The following is a 16,061-nucleotide window of genomic DNA, read 5'->3' on the forward strand; positions in this document are numbered from 1 at the left end:
TTGAAATGTAACTTTTCTGTAACCATGTAAAAATGTATTTAATTTAGATTAATTTAAAAGTATAAGATATATAGGAGGTATATCTCATTTTGGAATTCACCTACATTGCTATAAAACACCATCTACACTACCAGTCAAAAGTTTTTGAACAGTAAGAATTTTTATGTTTTTTAAAGAAGTCTCTTCTGCTCACCAAACTTGCTTTTATTTGATCCAAAATATAGTAAGTAATATTGTGAAATATTTTTGTATTTAAAATAGCTGCTTTCTATTTGAATATATATTTAGAAAAAGTAATTTATTCCTGTGATTTCAAAGCTGAATTTTTAGCATCTTTGCTTCAGTCACATGATCCTTCAGAAATCATTCTAAGATTCTGATTTGCTGCTTAAAAAAACATTTATTATTATTATACTGAAAACAGCTGAGTAGAATTTGTTCACGTTCCTTTGATGAATAGAAAGTTCAGAAGAACAGAATTTATCTAAAATAGAAATCTTTTGTAACATTATAAATGTCTTCATCATCAATTTAAAGCATCCTTGCTAAAATAGAAGTATCAATTTCTATAGTTTCTTTTCCAAATAATAATAATAATAATAATAAAACATACTTCAAGCTTTTAAATGGAATAGTGTATAATGCTACAAAATCTTTTTTGTTTCAGATAAATGCTGATCTTTGGATTGTTCTGTTCATCAAAGAATCCTAAAAAAAAAACTACAGCTAGTTTTAAATATTAATAATAATAATAGTAGGAATAATAAATGTTTCTTGAAAAGCAAATCAGCATATTAGAATGATTTCTGAAAGATCATGTGACACTGAAGACTGGAGTAATGATGCTTAAAATTTAGCTTTGATCACAGGAATAAATTACAAAATATGTTCAAAAACTTTTGACTGGTAGTGTACGTAGGCAGCTCACTACATTTCAGAACAGAAATACAGAGTCTGCTACTAAGTTGGCAGAGTGCCAGTTAGAAGAATGATCCCGGGCTACCAGAAAATTAGAGGGAGCAGGGAATCTCGCTTGGACACTCCACGACAGCAGGCTACAGCTGCTGAAATCTGTTGCATGCAAAAGAGATTCCAAGAAATGGCGCCAACAAAGTGTTTTCCGTTTCTTTGTCTCAACCTTTTTTAAACAGCACCTGATTCTAAACTCATCTTCTCTTTCTTTCCCCCTCTTTTTGCTTCTCACTCTTCATCCCTCCCTCTTTCCTCCTGTAGGGGTCTAAAATCCCAGTCTAGGATTCTAGTCAGATTGTTAGCTGGGCAATAAAAAATACATGAGTGTGTGGCGTAGAAGTGTTCGTTATGTATGTGTGTGTGTGTGTGTGTAGCTCATAAAGACAGCTTCCCGACACACGGGCTGCTCCAAATGTGCAAGAGCTCGTTTGTCTTTCAGAGTTGGAGCGCTATGAGTTGAACGGGGCCGTGTGATTTGCCAGTCTCAGCCTGTGTGTATGTGTACAATATTCATGCCCGTGTGTTGGTGCTCTCTCTTCAGCAATTCCCTTTATAACCTTTTACACTCGTCTTAGTTTGTTGATCCATGTTAAGAAGCAGACTTATCCATGAGTGGGTTGCAAAAGCGGTGTGTCGTTCCGATGATAGACACGATGACAGTGAGAAAGAGAGATATGGAGTGAAATCATTAGGAAGCATTCACAGTCGCAGCACTGGCAACATCTCAAGATTCATCTTCGCTAACCAAAGTTCAGCGATAGTCTACCTGAATTGACACAGCGGTGTGTGATAGGACAGTCAGTTCTCAATAGAGCAGCTTTACTCCTGAATTCCGCCCCAGATGATAAGAGTACTGTAGCAAGCTCCACCACCCCATAATCACGCTAATAAAACCCTATTTAACAGGTCTGTTATACACTTCAGCCCTGTTAAAGTAGCCATGGTGTGTGTGGGTGTGTGTATGTGTTTCAGAATGCTCTGGAGGGCAAACGACTGTTTTTCTTTTGGGAATTACACAGTGCTAGGGACTTTTTAAGTCAATTACATGCAATTAAATGCAGTTTTTCCCCCCTGGCGGTCTTGTTTGTGTGTGTGTGTGCGTGTGTGTGTGTGTGTGTGTTTAATTAAGCCTTAAAAGTCTTGTAAAGCCCCTCCTCTTTGAGCTCTTTGCATATACTGCACATAATGTATACATTTATTTTATAGATTTTTAACAGACAGTGCAGAGACCGAACAAATTAATGCAAATGCGTTTTAAATAATGCTAAAGAATTTCAAATGTTTTTTCTTATTTTATTTTAATTTCTAAAGGAAACTTAGGCAATAGTTTAATTACTTTATTTTTTTCATTAAAAATAATTTTGTAATGAATGTGAAAAAAAATCCCTAAAAACTAAAAAAAAAAACACTGAAATCACAGAAAAATCACTAAAATCCTTAAAATGTATTTCATTCACACACAAATTTATACATATATTTATACAGTGAAAATTTAAATGCATGTAACTTGTTCTGTACAATATTTATTAAATGCATGTAATTTATTTAATACAATATTTACTAAATAAAATTACTAAATATTGTTAAATAGTATAGTATACTACAGGACAGTCATTCCTCACCGAATGGAGCAGCTTCACTCCTGAATCTTGATAAAAGTGCTGTAGTAAATAAAATTCTAAATAAAAATGCGTTATATAAACTCACAATTGTGAGTTAAGAAATAGTCACAATTCTGACTTTACACCATGCAATTGCGAGTTTATATCTCAGAATTGTGAGATATAAACTTACAATTCTATGAACATATCAGTATTTTTTTCCACTCAAAACTTGCAGTTGTGAGTTTATATCTCACAATTCTAATATAAACTTGCAGTTGTGAGAAAAAGTCAGAATTGTGAGATATAAGCTCGCTTTTGTGAGAAGTTGCAGTTGTGAAATATCATATATCATGAAATTCTGAAAAACAGAAAATTGCCCAGATGGTGAGTAAATTTTTTGGCTAAAGTCCCAATATTAAAATGGCAACTTTTTGGCCAATTTATTGGTTTGACCAATACATCAATCATCAAAACATAACTGTGCCATTGCCATGAATCTCAAAATAACCCTTCAGTCCAGTTCTCACAGACAGCTGCTAGTTCCATCACGGTTGCTAATGCTGACTCTCTTTACGTCACTCTGAAAGAGACTACAAAGAACGCTATTGCCTGTCTTTATTACATCCAAAGCTCTGAGCTATTGACAGGTAAGGTGGTTTAAAGGCCGCTTTGACATGTACAGTACAGTAAGGCAGCCTGAGAAGCCCTGCTAAAACATTTATCTTTGTTAGTGTGTGATCACACACTCCAACACAGGATCAGTTCTACAGGCCTCCCTCCACCATACCAACACACACAGAGCATCATGTCCGTCAGTCAGACCATTAGTGAACACATTGATCCTACTGACTCTCCTCCCACTTTCACCTCTTTTGTTTCTATCTTGATCCTGTGAAGTGCAATACCTGGTGTGTAAGGAAAAAAAGAAATACAGACCACCTCACACAGTCAGCGACTCTTTTTATGAGCTTGAAAAAAAAACACATATACAGATGTAAGTTAATCTCACAAATATCATTAGCGGCAAAGAGTATTTCTTATACATTATACATTGTATTGTTATAAATGTTTTAGAATCCTTGAACTTGCTGTTTATTAAGAGGTTTAAAAGATGAAAATGGAATTGTGTCTGTGTGTGTTTGTTGGTGGATGTCTGTGTATTGTGAAAGGTGTGTGTGTGTGTGTGTGTGTGTTTATGAGTGTATATGTGTGTGTGGTGTTGGGGGTTTTAGAACGGGGTAAACTTCCGTCACCCACCTCCCCCCACACACCCAGGCATGGAGGTGTACCACTGCCCTCATTAGGGCTACTAATAAGGGGAACTGAGAGTGTTAGAGAGAGAAAAAAAATAGTGGGAAAGAAGGGGAAAAAGGTTTTAAATTTTAATAACGCGGGTACGATTTTGTAAATCTTTCCTGACAGAAAACTCCTCATTATTTTCATCTGTCTCTGTCTCCTCTACCTCCTCCACTGATAAATGGGCTTTTCGTAGCTTGAACTCACTCTCCTTTTCTCTCTCTCTCTCTCTCTCTCTCTTTCTCTCTCTCACTCACTCACTCACTCACTCTCTCTCACACACACACACACAGTCGTTCATTCTTTGGCGTTGTGCGTTTGAGGTTAGACTTATGTTTTTAACCCAATTGACTCAGTTTAATTTTGTCTGCTGGTTTTGGAAGGAGTTATTTTGGCAGTGCTTGCACACATACTGCTTGTGTGCTTCACAGTGAGAAAGTCACAGTGTACTTAAGCCAGAGGTTCTCAGCTGTAGGGGCTCAAATTGAAGGGGGGGCTTGAGGGTCCAAGGCCCCACATACAAACAAAAATTAATAATAACTGAGGAGTTTGTCTTGTTTTGTGAAACTGTGTTGCAGTAAGTTAAAAGAAAACCTGTAGATTATTTCTGACAAAACATGTTTTTTTTTTCTTTATCTAAATTTTAATGATTTGTATGGAAGTCCTTTTCCACCACTGAATAAAAAAAGGTAATTGTGGCCTTGCATCTTGCAATTGTGACTTTTTTCTTGCAATTGTGACTTTTTTTTTTCTTACAATTGCGAGTTTACAAAGTCAACATAATTCTGAGAACAATTCTGAGAACATATTTGTCTGTTTTTAACTTCAGGATTGAACTTTATAATCTCACAATTCTGATATAAACTTGCAATTGTGAGAGAAAAATCAGAATTGTGGGATACAAACTCACATTTGCGAGAGAAAAGTGCAAGTTTTTATCTCGCAATTCTGACTTTTTCTTACAATTGTGAGTTTATATCACACAATTCTGATAAAAAAAAGTCAGTAACAACAAAGTATACTTTGACTAGCAGTTTTAGTTATGAAAAAAAAAAGCATACATTCATTTATTCCAGCATGGGAATTGAACACGAAACATCCTGTGTAGAGTCTTACTTTTACCTCTGGCCCAGCTAGATATGATAAATTTCTATTGGTACATGAGATTATGCTAACAATTTAAAAAGTGTGAATTCTTGAAGTGTTTAATATTTAATAGTAGTTGAGCAGGGATATGTATCTTCTGTATGAAGTTTTAATGTTTTGATTTTTACTTTATACGCTACATTGAAGCAAACTTTATTTATTTGATTTTACATGTGCATTTTTGAACCTCGAGTTCTTTTTATAGAGAGAGAGAGCGAGAAAGACAGAAAAAGTGAACGTGTAAAAGAAGGTTTACCCTGAGCTATGAGCTGTGACAACATGAACAGGTCTCTTCCAGCCTCTGTCATGTGTTTGACAGAGAGGATGGATGCGGTTTGATGGGTCCTGCTCTGTTCTGTCCGGACATGGTTCAGCATGGGATAGAACCTCCATCAGACAGGCATCAGATGCAACTCTTCTCCTGCTATTGCTGTCTCTGTCTCTGTCCTCCCTTTATATTAATGTGATTCAACCCAGGTGAGACTGGAGGTGGAGAAGCCATAGATTAGCTACAGAAGTATCCAATATCCCTTTTTCCACAAAGAGTTTTGCATTTTCCAATCTAGTCCAGGTGTATCCACCAAAGAAAAAGCAGTTTTGAGGCAAAAAACAAAACAAAAACCTTTGTTGCTACTCCCCAGAAATCAGGAATGTCAGAGATGGGGAGACAAGTACAGCTTTCAAAACAACAACATAAAATAGTACAGTAAAAATATTTAAGAGAAAAAATGTTAACTAATATATTTTTATATATTTGTTGAATATACTCTACTGTTCAAAAGTCTCTTATTTTACTATAATTATAAATATAATAATATAAATCTTATCATCATTATTATTATTATTATTATTATTTAAATTATTATTTCTATTGTTATGCTATTATAATTTATTTAATTTATTATATTCAGTATATTATATATATATATATATATATATATATATATATAAATATATATATATAAAATATGTATATGTATATGTATATGTATATGTATAATTTACAGATATCATACACCGCCATTCAAAAGTTTGGGACCAGTAAAATTTGTAATTTTTTAAAAAGTTTCTTATGCTCATCAAGGCTGCATTTATTTTATCAAAAGTACAGAAAAAAATATTATTGCTATTTAAAATAATGGTTTTCTATTTTAATATACTTTAAAACATAATTTCTTACTTTGATGCAATGCTGAATTTTCTGCAATCATTACTCCAGTCTTCGGTGTCACATGATTTTTCTTAAATCATTTTAATATGCTGGTTTATTATCAATGTTGAAAACAGTTGTGCTACTTAATATTTTTTGGAACCTGTGAAACTTTTTTTTTAGGATTGTTAGAAAATATGTCTATTTAAAATAAATACTGTACATTTAAACTTTTTATTTATCAAGGAATCCTGAAAAAAGTATCACAGGTTCCGAAATAATATTAAGCACCACAACTTTTTCCAACACTGATAATAAATCAGCATTTAACAAAGATTTCTGAAGGATCATGTGACATTGAGGATTGAAGTAATGATGCTGAAAATTCAGCTTTGCATCACATAAATAAATTATATTTTGAAGTGTATTAAAATAAAAAAACTGTTATTTTAAATATTAATAACATTTCACAATAATACAATTTTTTTCTGTTTTTGATCACATAAATGCAGCCTTTAATGAACAGAAGAGATTCCTTTCAAAAACATTACAAAACTTTTGAACAACAGTGTATGTAAATAGAATAATATAAATTTTATTCATTACGCTATATATTTAAATAACTTCTAGCCATTATATCAAATCCAGCTTGTGATTACACTCCATTAAATTACTTTAGATGTCAAAATATGTTCTTAAAACTAGAAGCAGTGCTTGTAAACAAAGAAAGCAATTTGGCATGTTTGTTTGTGCACAGATTATTTAGTAACAGCAGGTTACATCATCATTTGGTTTTCAAGTGAGTGGAAATGCAGGCTGGTTCTGAGAGAGGTGGAAAATGGGTACAAATAGTCTGTTTTGGTACTTCTGTTCTTTGAGATCCATTCGTGGTTATTTTTAGTCGTGGTTGAAAGGGACTGCCACAGGGGAAGATTTTAAAGTTTACAGACAAAAGTTCCCCTGCATCAATGAGTATATGAGCTCTCATACGTGACAGGATGAATTACTTCCCCAAACACGTTCCTCAAATTATAACCGATCTCAGTAAAGAGATTCATGCACTTTCCAGCATCTTTTTCAGAGTGTTGTTGGTCTGGGCTGTTGAAGTGAAGAAAGCGTGGCTGTTCTCTGTGATGACTAGGCCACTCACTCACTCGCTTTCCCTCTGTGTCTGGATGTGGGGCTGCCCGGGGCCTCTCCGCCCACCCTCAAGGGCCTGTCAGAGCAGCCTCACCAAAGGCAGATTAATCTACATTACTGCTAACAGCTCAGCCTGGCCCCTGAACCACTCACACCAACACACACACACTGTATTTAATCTCTTGCACTTCAGTCAAAAATCTACAGCTGAGCTTTTGGTCAGAAAATTAAGGTTAGTCGAAGATGATTTATGAGTTAAAAAGTCTATCCATGAAGTTTTTTTGAGTTTAATCTGTACAGAATGAAGTACTATGCCTCGAGGTTGTATGGAAACATACCACAAGCAAGTAAAAACCCCTTTTTACCATGGCTTCAGTTGGCTGAATGCTTTTAGAAATTCATGGTAACAATATTAATGTTTACCACAAGTTCAATTAATTAATGAAAATAATGCTGTTCTATGGTTGCAAAGAAACATTAAAGCATTAACAGGGTTTCCACTGGTCTTAAAATTACTTTAAGAAGAATTAAAGGTGAAGACCACTTTCAAAACAAAGATTCACATATAATGTATTCACCCCCTTGTCATCAAAGATGTTCATTTCTTTCTTTCTTCAGTCGTAAAGAAATTGTGTTTTTTGAGGAAAACATTTCAGCATTTTTCTCCAAATAATGAACTGTTTTGGTGCCCCGATTTTGAACTTCCGAAATGCAATTTAAATGCAGCTTCAAATGATCCCAAATGCGGTTGTAAATGATTCCAGCCCGAGGAAGAAGGGTCTTATCTAGCGAACTGATCGGTTATTTTCATCAAAATAATACAATTTAAATACTTTTTAATCTCAAACGCTCGTCAAAAACAAACAATTGCTTGACGCCGAATTGCCGCTAATTTGAAAGTGAAAGTAAAATGTGCACACCGCTTTTACTAAAGGAAAGTGAAGAAAAGAGGGAAAACTCAAACAAACTAAAACAAACAATTGCTAGATGCTGAATTGCTGCTAATTTGAAAGTGAAAGTACAACTCGAACTATACTTTGAGATGTTTCGATTTTTTGATTGTTTTTTTTTTTTTTTCTTAAATTTTCTTTAGTTGGTCTTAAAGAGGTCATAAAATATTCTTAAATTTACCCTCATAAAACCTGCAGAAACCCTGATTAATATGGTATACAATTAAAATGTAGTATCTTTTTTATAATAAAGAGCAGTGAGATCACAAGTCATTCATCTTCATTTCCGTTATTTTTTATGTTTTGAAAGAAGTCTTTAATGCTCACTAAAGCTGCGTTTTTGTAATCAAAAACAGCAAAAACAGTAATATTGTGAAATATTATTACAATTTAAAATAACACTTTTCTATTTTAATATATTTTAACATGTTATTTATTTCTGTGATAGCAAAGCTGAATTATAGCATCATTAGTCCACTCTTCAGTGTCACATAATCCTTCAAAAATCATTCTAATATGCTGATTTTGTCTTCAAGTACAATTTATCAAATTTTCAAACAGTTAAAACGTTGAACTTATTTTTCTTCCAGTTTCTTTAATGAATAGAATATTCAAAACAACTGCATTTATTTGAAATCTTTCATAACATTATAAATGTCTTTACAGCCACTTTAGGTCAATGTAATGTGTCCTTGCTAAAAGAAAGCCTTACATTTTTTGTAACAAAAAGAAGAGAAGAGTACTGTACTGTATCTTAATATTGATTGACAGGAAGTGGAAAACCATAAGGTTCACATGATCTTGACCTATATTACCTCCTGTAGTAGTGAGCACAGAATCAGTTGTACCATCCTGTAACACACACACATACTTTATACAGACCCAAGAATTCCCATTCGTCCCTCTCCCACGGCTGTTTCCTGTCCCTTTGGGCACCAGCACATCTCTGAACATCATGAACAGTCTGTCCTCTTGCTTGGAGTTTGTTTATGTGTGTGTGTAGCCAGTGTAAATAATGAATGTTACTTAAAGAGACATGTGGGAGATCTGGTCTTGCTAAACATGCTCTGATTAATGTCCACCGCCAAGCATGTACTCCCAATTATGCATTACGCAGACTCAATGTCCAATCAGAATACACCTTTTGCCAATGTGGTGGAAAAGGCTCTGATGGTTTGTCTTAACAAAATAAACATCTTAGAACATAGACATACTAGTATGAATTTATATTTAGTTTTGAGTAGCGGTGTTGAGGTGTGCATTTTTGCTTTTTTACTGTACATCCCTATATGTGTTAGGTGCGTGTGTGTGTGTGTGTGTTGGATGGGGCAGAGTGCTGCTCGGCTGCAGTGGTGATGAATGGGTGTGTGTGAGTTATTCATCTCCTGCTTATAGGAGTGGACAGTGGTCCTGCTCTCTCCACATGTCAGCACATGGGATAATTTTGTCATTTGTCAGGAATGACACAGGAGACGGAAACTCGCCCCAAGAGATCATCCCAGGGTCTCACCCCTACAACTGCCGCTCTCACCCTCACTGTACTCATCCACACACCCATTTTGTACCACTTTGTCACTTTTCAAACAGTTTGTTTGGCTCTTTTTTTTGTTACTTCTGAGTAGAGACAAACTTTATGATTTGGGAAGAAATGGTTTTGTAATTTGCTTTTATTCAAGAAGGTTGCATTAAATTGGTCAAAAGTAACAGTAAAGACATTTATAATGTTACGAAAGATTTCTGTTTCATAATGTATTTCTGTATTTTCAACATTAATAATATGTAGAAATAACCACCAAATCAGCATATTAGAATGATTTCTGATATCAAGTGACACTGAAGATTGGCGTAATGATGCTGAAAATTTAGCTTGCTGTTGCAGAAATTAATTACATTTTAAAAATATAGCGCAGTAGAAAACAGTTATTTTTAATTGTAATAATATTTAGCTATATTACTGTTTTTACTCAGTTTTTAATTAAATACATGCAGCCTTGGTGAGGGTAGGATTTTTTATAAAAGTTTCTGAAATGTGTATCAGTGTGCACAATTAGATTTCAAATACTGTCCAATATGAAAACTCAAAACTGATAAATGGGCCATTCTACAGAATTGGTTTAAAGTCAGAGTTAGAAACGTTTTGAAAAAAATAAAAAAATAAATAAATAAATAAAATAAAAAATTGTATAATATTCAAGGTACGCATTTCTAGTAATTGTGCGAATAATTCTCAAATTGTATTTTCATACATTTTTAGAATATTTGTCCCGTCCCCAAATTTGTCACTACCGAATATGTGTGTGAACTGTGTGTAATTACTATGTGTATACATAAATACAAATTAATGTATATATTTAAGAGAAATGTCTTATGTTTATCTATAATATAAATTATATAAAAATTCTAATAAATACATATAATTGTAAATATTTCTTAAATATATACATGAATGTGTTTGTGTTTACATATACTATAATAATTACACACAGTACACCCACATACATTAGGAAAACTCTTATTTTGTATGTGATTAATCACGATTAATCGTTTGACAGCTCATTTTTTTGCTATTTTATTAATTATCAATAACAGTTACATTTTCTAACAATATTTTAAGTGTAATTTGATGATAAATGTAATTTGGTGATTTCAGTTGTGACTGTTTCAGTAGTGACAGTTTTATGGGATAACACCCAAAAAAACTAAGATGTCACTACCGAAACTCCACCAAATGTTTCGGTAGTGACAATTTTAGATATATTTGAGCCTAGCTTAAGATGCTAATAGGCACATGGTTAGCTAGCACAGTTCTCAACAGTTGTACACATATAAAAACTGAATGTTATGGAATAACTCCCCAAAAAAAGTAATTAATTGCAGAAAAAATGTGTTCGGTAGTGACATTCCTTAAAGTCACACTCAGATTTTCAGATTTTTGAAAACAATTTACCTCAAAATGATGGGACGAATCTACGCACACCTTCTAGCTATGAGAGAGATATTTCCAGATCATAAATGGACTAAAACATACACTGTTTTGGTAGTGACATGAAAATGCGGGACATGTTTTTTTTTTTCTTTTCAAAAAGATACTTATAAATTTAACAATGGAAAAAAATCAGTTATTTCAGTATAATTTTCATAAGTTGAAATTTGGGGGTTAGGGTTCGGGACAGCCACCTCCCATTTGAAAGTACCCAATCACTGATGAGTTTATATATTTTAAGCTTATTAATATTTTTAATATTATTGTGGGTTTCAATAGATAAGAGAAGGGTCTTGGTAAACATCTAGGATTTGAATGCTTTTTAATTGTGTTTTTTGGTTGTGGGACAGAATGGCCCATATAGACGACTGCTGCCTGGAGAATCAGAATTATTGGCTAAAATATTTAGTAAATGAATATGCAACTGATATGTAGAATTTAGTGAATGACTTCAGTCATGTGACAACAGGAAAGTGGGTTTTATGGAGAATTCCATCAGTAAATATGTGAAATTTATTAGCTGGAGGAACGCCACAAGCCACACTTTTTACTTTTTGGAAAAAAATAAACGCTCTAAGCGCGTCTGCAGACAGATGGAGGGGAAAAAGGCAAAGTTGTCACATCGTGTGACATGTTTTGCACGAAAGTCTGTTTGTTATTTTTATTTCATTTTTTTAAAAGACAGATCTGACTGAAGTGAAATGTGTTTATCGAGTTCAGTCGGAAAAAATGAATTCATTTTTGATGCAAGGCGTGTACTCGATCACATGCGTGCTGTTTTGTGTGAAAATGTTAAATGTGTAGTTTTCACTGTTGTCTAATTAACATGAAATCTCTTTCTCTCCACAGGATCATTCAGAATCGTATCCTGGTCTTCATCCTGGGCGCCATCATCCTCCTCACCATCGTCTTGGCCATCTATTTCAATTTGCGAGGGCACTGATCTCCACTGACTGGCCCTATGCGTGCATGTGTGAGTGTGTACGAGCGTGTGTGTAAGATTAATAGTGACAAAAGCGTTGGGCTGGAGTAATTAGGACAAATTGTTCACATGAATCATTCCTGGTGGGCAGTGACAGGGGGCCTCTCCTCGCTGCTCTCGAGCGGAGCGGGACCGTTCTCACCCTCTCTCCCCTTATATTTATGCTGCGTCCATTACTTTTAAAACGTACCCACCCGTAGAGAAACCCAACACGGACGTGTTGACTCGAGGACCATGATGAGAACATCAGATGGATGAAGAACAGGAAGACGAACATCAACGTATGTCATAACCTGCTGTTTAATGTTTAGTTTTCACTTTTGTAGGTGAGAAGGGGCATGAGAGCTACTAGTAAAATCCCATCCATCAGGTATATATGTGTGTGTGTGTGAGAGGCGTACACAAGGCAAGGCCCCCAGTGCAGTACCATTTAGCACATGGTGCAGAATCACACACAACACACAGCCCAAAGGTCACGCGCCCGTCTCTCAGTCCCCCTTCATCCAGGATTAGTAGCTTCTCACGCTGTTCCTCTAAGGTCAGCAAAGACCTCGCATGTGTTTAGTTAAACCAGCAGGACTGCTTTGAACAAGAAAACATCCATGTCCACTCTTACCTTTACTAATCAAATCTGACAGCATGATAGTAACTGTAGTCAGTCGTACTAATAAGAAATGTTTCCTGTATTTATTTGTTGTTTCAGATGAATTGTAATGTATTTTTTGCTGTAACTTTCTTTCGATTTATCTGGAATTTGTTTTAGCCGTTAGTGTTTGAGATTAAAATTATATCATTTGTCTCTACTGTACAATACTGTTGCAAATGTGCTTCATTATTCCTATAGGGGGACCAACTAGCAAGCCTCAGTATGGAAATAAGCAAAATTTGTGAGTCTGCTCCAGGCTGTTAGTCTATAAGAAAGAAGGTAATGATGGCTGTGTACTAATAGCACAATTCATTTCTTTCAGTTTATCTTTTTATGAGGATATGCGTGTGTGTATGTCCTTTGTATATTTTTATATATTTATATGAATAACCCCAATACACTCCGGCTCAGTTTCAAAACCCAGTGAGTTATTTTGCCGTCTATGCATACATAGGCAGCATCACTAGCTGAAATTAAACCTCTACATAGCAACTTTAAACGCACACAAGACCAATTTTACAACTGGTTTAAAAGAGTTAGCTGTTAGCATGTTGCTATGCTAATGACACTTTAAACAGAAAATCAAATAATTAGTTTTAACGAATCAGTTCAATCAGTTGTTTGCCATCTTGGACTGATTTTTTTAACAAGAGTTAGTTATTAAAATGTTGCTATGTTAATAATGTGTTAAGCATAAAGGTAAATATTCAGTGTTAGCAAATCAGTTCTATGTTAATGTATTGTTAAGCTAATGACGATGTTTTAAAAAAAATAAAATCTGTTTTAGCAAATCAAGTTATATTTGTCATCAACATTTCACTTTGTTTGCCAGCTTGGATTGATTTTTTTTTTAAGAGTTCGCTATTAGCATGTTGATAAGCAAGCTAATGACGTAATGTGTTAAGGCATAAAGACAAGCCATCTTAGTGAATCAAATTAGCTGTTAGAGTGTTGTTAAGCTAATGACACTTTAAACGAATCAGTCATATTCAAAGTCAACATTTCACTTTGTTTGCCATTTTGAACTGATTTTCTTTCCCAAAGGGTTAGCTGTTAGCATGTCACTATGCTGTTAATGTGTTAAGCATAAAGGCATATACTCAATGTTAGCAAATCAATCAAATTTAATGTATTGCTAAGCTCATGAAAATTTTTTAAGCATAAAGTCAAATAATTGATTTTAGCGAATCACATATTTGCCATCAACATTTAAATTTGTGTGCCAACTTGGATCGATTTTAAAGAGTTTGCTATTAGCATGTTGCTAAGCTAATGACATAATGTGTTAAAGCATAAAGACAAATAATCTGTTAGTGAATCAAGTTAACTGTTAGCATGTTGCTAAGCTAACGACACTAAACAAAGTCAAATAATTGATTTTAACGAATCAGTCATTCATAATTACCATCAGTGTTTGGGAAAGTAACTTTTAAAAGTAATGCATTACAATTTCGCGTTACTTCCTGAAAAAGTAACTAATTACGTTACTTAGTTACTTTTTATGGAAAGTAATGTTACGTTACTTTTGCGTTACTCTCTAAATCAGGGCAGGGCTTGCTTCTTTGTTTTTAATATAAAATAATTTTAATGTAAAAGCCCTTTTACACCAAAAGTGAAATTTCACCTCAGGCTAAAAGAAAAGTACATTTATGCAGGAGATCACTCTTCAGCTATAAATAAAATGAAGCACAAATGTTAGTTTAATTAATTTTTGCTGCTTAGTATGGCTGATTTGCATAATCGAAGGTCAGCAGCAAAGACACTGGTTAATAAAATGGGATTAAATACATAAAGGATATTTGTTTTATTTACCATATCATTGCGGGGTTGCGTCATATTCTGAGTTTGCATTTCACTGTTTTTATTCATTTTGTGGAATACTGAATCTGTTTTTTGTGAGTGAGATGAATTAATGCATGTTCACATTTAGTCTAGAATACAGTAACATCATGTTTACTCCCAATTTCCTGACAGGAGACTTGTCAATAAATGGGGGAAAAAAGTAACCGGCATTACTTATTTGAAAAAGTAACTCCGATATTTTCTTAGAAATTCAAAAGTAATGCGTTACTTTACTAGTTACTTGAAAAAAGTAATATTATTATTATTATTTTTTTTTTTTTTACAAAAGTTAGCTGTTAGCATGTTGCTGTGCTAATAATAATGTGTTAAGCGTAAAGGCAAATATTCAAAGTTAGCAAATCATTTATATGTTAACGTATTATTCATTTAAATAAAGACAAATAATTGATTTTAGTGAATCAGTTATGTTTGCCATCAACTTTACTTTGTGTGCTAGCTTGGATAGATTTTAAAGAGTTTGCTATTAGCATGTTGCTAAGCTAATGACATAATGTGTTAAAGCATAAAGACAAATAATCTATGTTAGTGAATCAAGTTAGCTGTTAGCATGTTGCTAAGCTAATGACACTAAACAATGTCAAATCAATTTTAGCGAATCAGATATTCAATTCAGATATTCAAATATTTAGTGTTAGCAAATCAGGTATATGTTAACATATTGCTAAGCTAATGACAATGATTTAAGCATGAAAACAAATTGTTAGCTGTTAGCATGTTAGCTAATGACACTTTAAACATGAAGTCAAGAAATCGATTTTAGCGAATCAGTCATATTCAGTATTAACATTTCACTTTGTTTGCCATCTTAGATAATTCGTTTTTAACAAAAGAGTTAGCTGTTAGCATGTTTCTACGTTAATAATAATAATGTGATAAGTACAAGGGGAAATATTCAAATATGTTAATGTATTGCTAAGCTAATGACAATGTTTTAAGCATAAAGTCAAAAAAATAATTTTAGTGAATCAGTTGTTTCATCAGTTGTTTGATCAATTTTTTAAAGAGTTTGTTTTTAGCATGTTGCTAAGCTGATGACAAGTGTTAAAGCATTAACACAAACAAACAATCCATGCTAGTGAATTGAGTTAGCTGTTAGCATGTTGCTAAGCTAATGACACTTTAAACAGTCAAATTATTGATTTTAGCAAAGCAGTCATATTCATCATTTCACTTTGTTCGCCAGCTTGGATCAATTTTTTTTAAAGAGTTCACTATTAGCATGTTGCTAGGCTAATAATATAATGTGTTAAAGAATAAAGACAAATAATCCATGTTAGTGAATCGAGTTAGCTGTTAGCATGTTGCTAAGCTAATGACATTAATGTGTTA

At 33.7% G+C, this 16,061-nt stretch overlaps 1 protein-coding gene across 4 annotated transcripts in view; it reads left to right on the forward strand.

Moving 5' to 3' along the window:
- vti1a (vesicle transport through interaction with t-SNAREs 1A) overlaps positions 1–12,656 on the forward strand; it is a 175,866-nt gene extending 163,210 nt beyond the window's left edge. For all 4 annotated transcript variants that reach the window (XM_051123749.1, XM_051123747.1, XM_051123750.1 and 1 more), the window contains one exon: positions 12,091–12,656. Coding sequence is in view for 2 of the 4 variants with exons in the window: in XM_051123747.1 (XP_050979704.1) it covers positions 12,091–12,184 (94 nt within the window). In the remaining 2 variants the exon portion in view is untranslated. The remainder of the gene's footprint in view (positions 1–12,090) is intronic.
- Positions 12,657–16,061: the final 3,405 nt, after the last annotated feature.

Source organism: Labeo rohita, chromosome 12 (assembly GCF_022985175.1).
Source record: "Labeo rohita strain BAU-BD-2019 chromosome 12, IGBB_LRoh.1.0, whole genome shotgun sequence".
NCBI classification, from domain to species: Eukaryota; Metazoa; Chordata; class Actinopteri; order Cypriniformes; family Cyprinidae; genus Labeo; species Labeo rohita.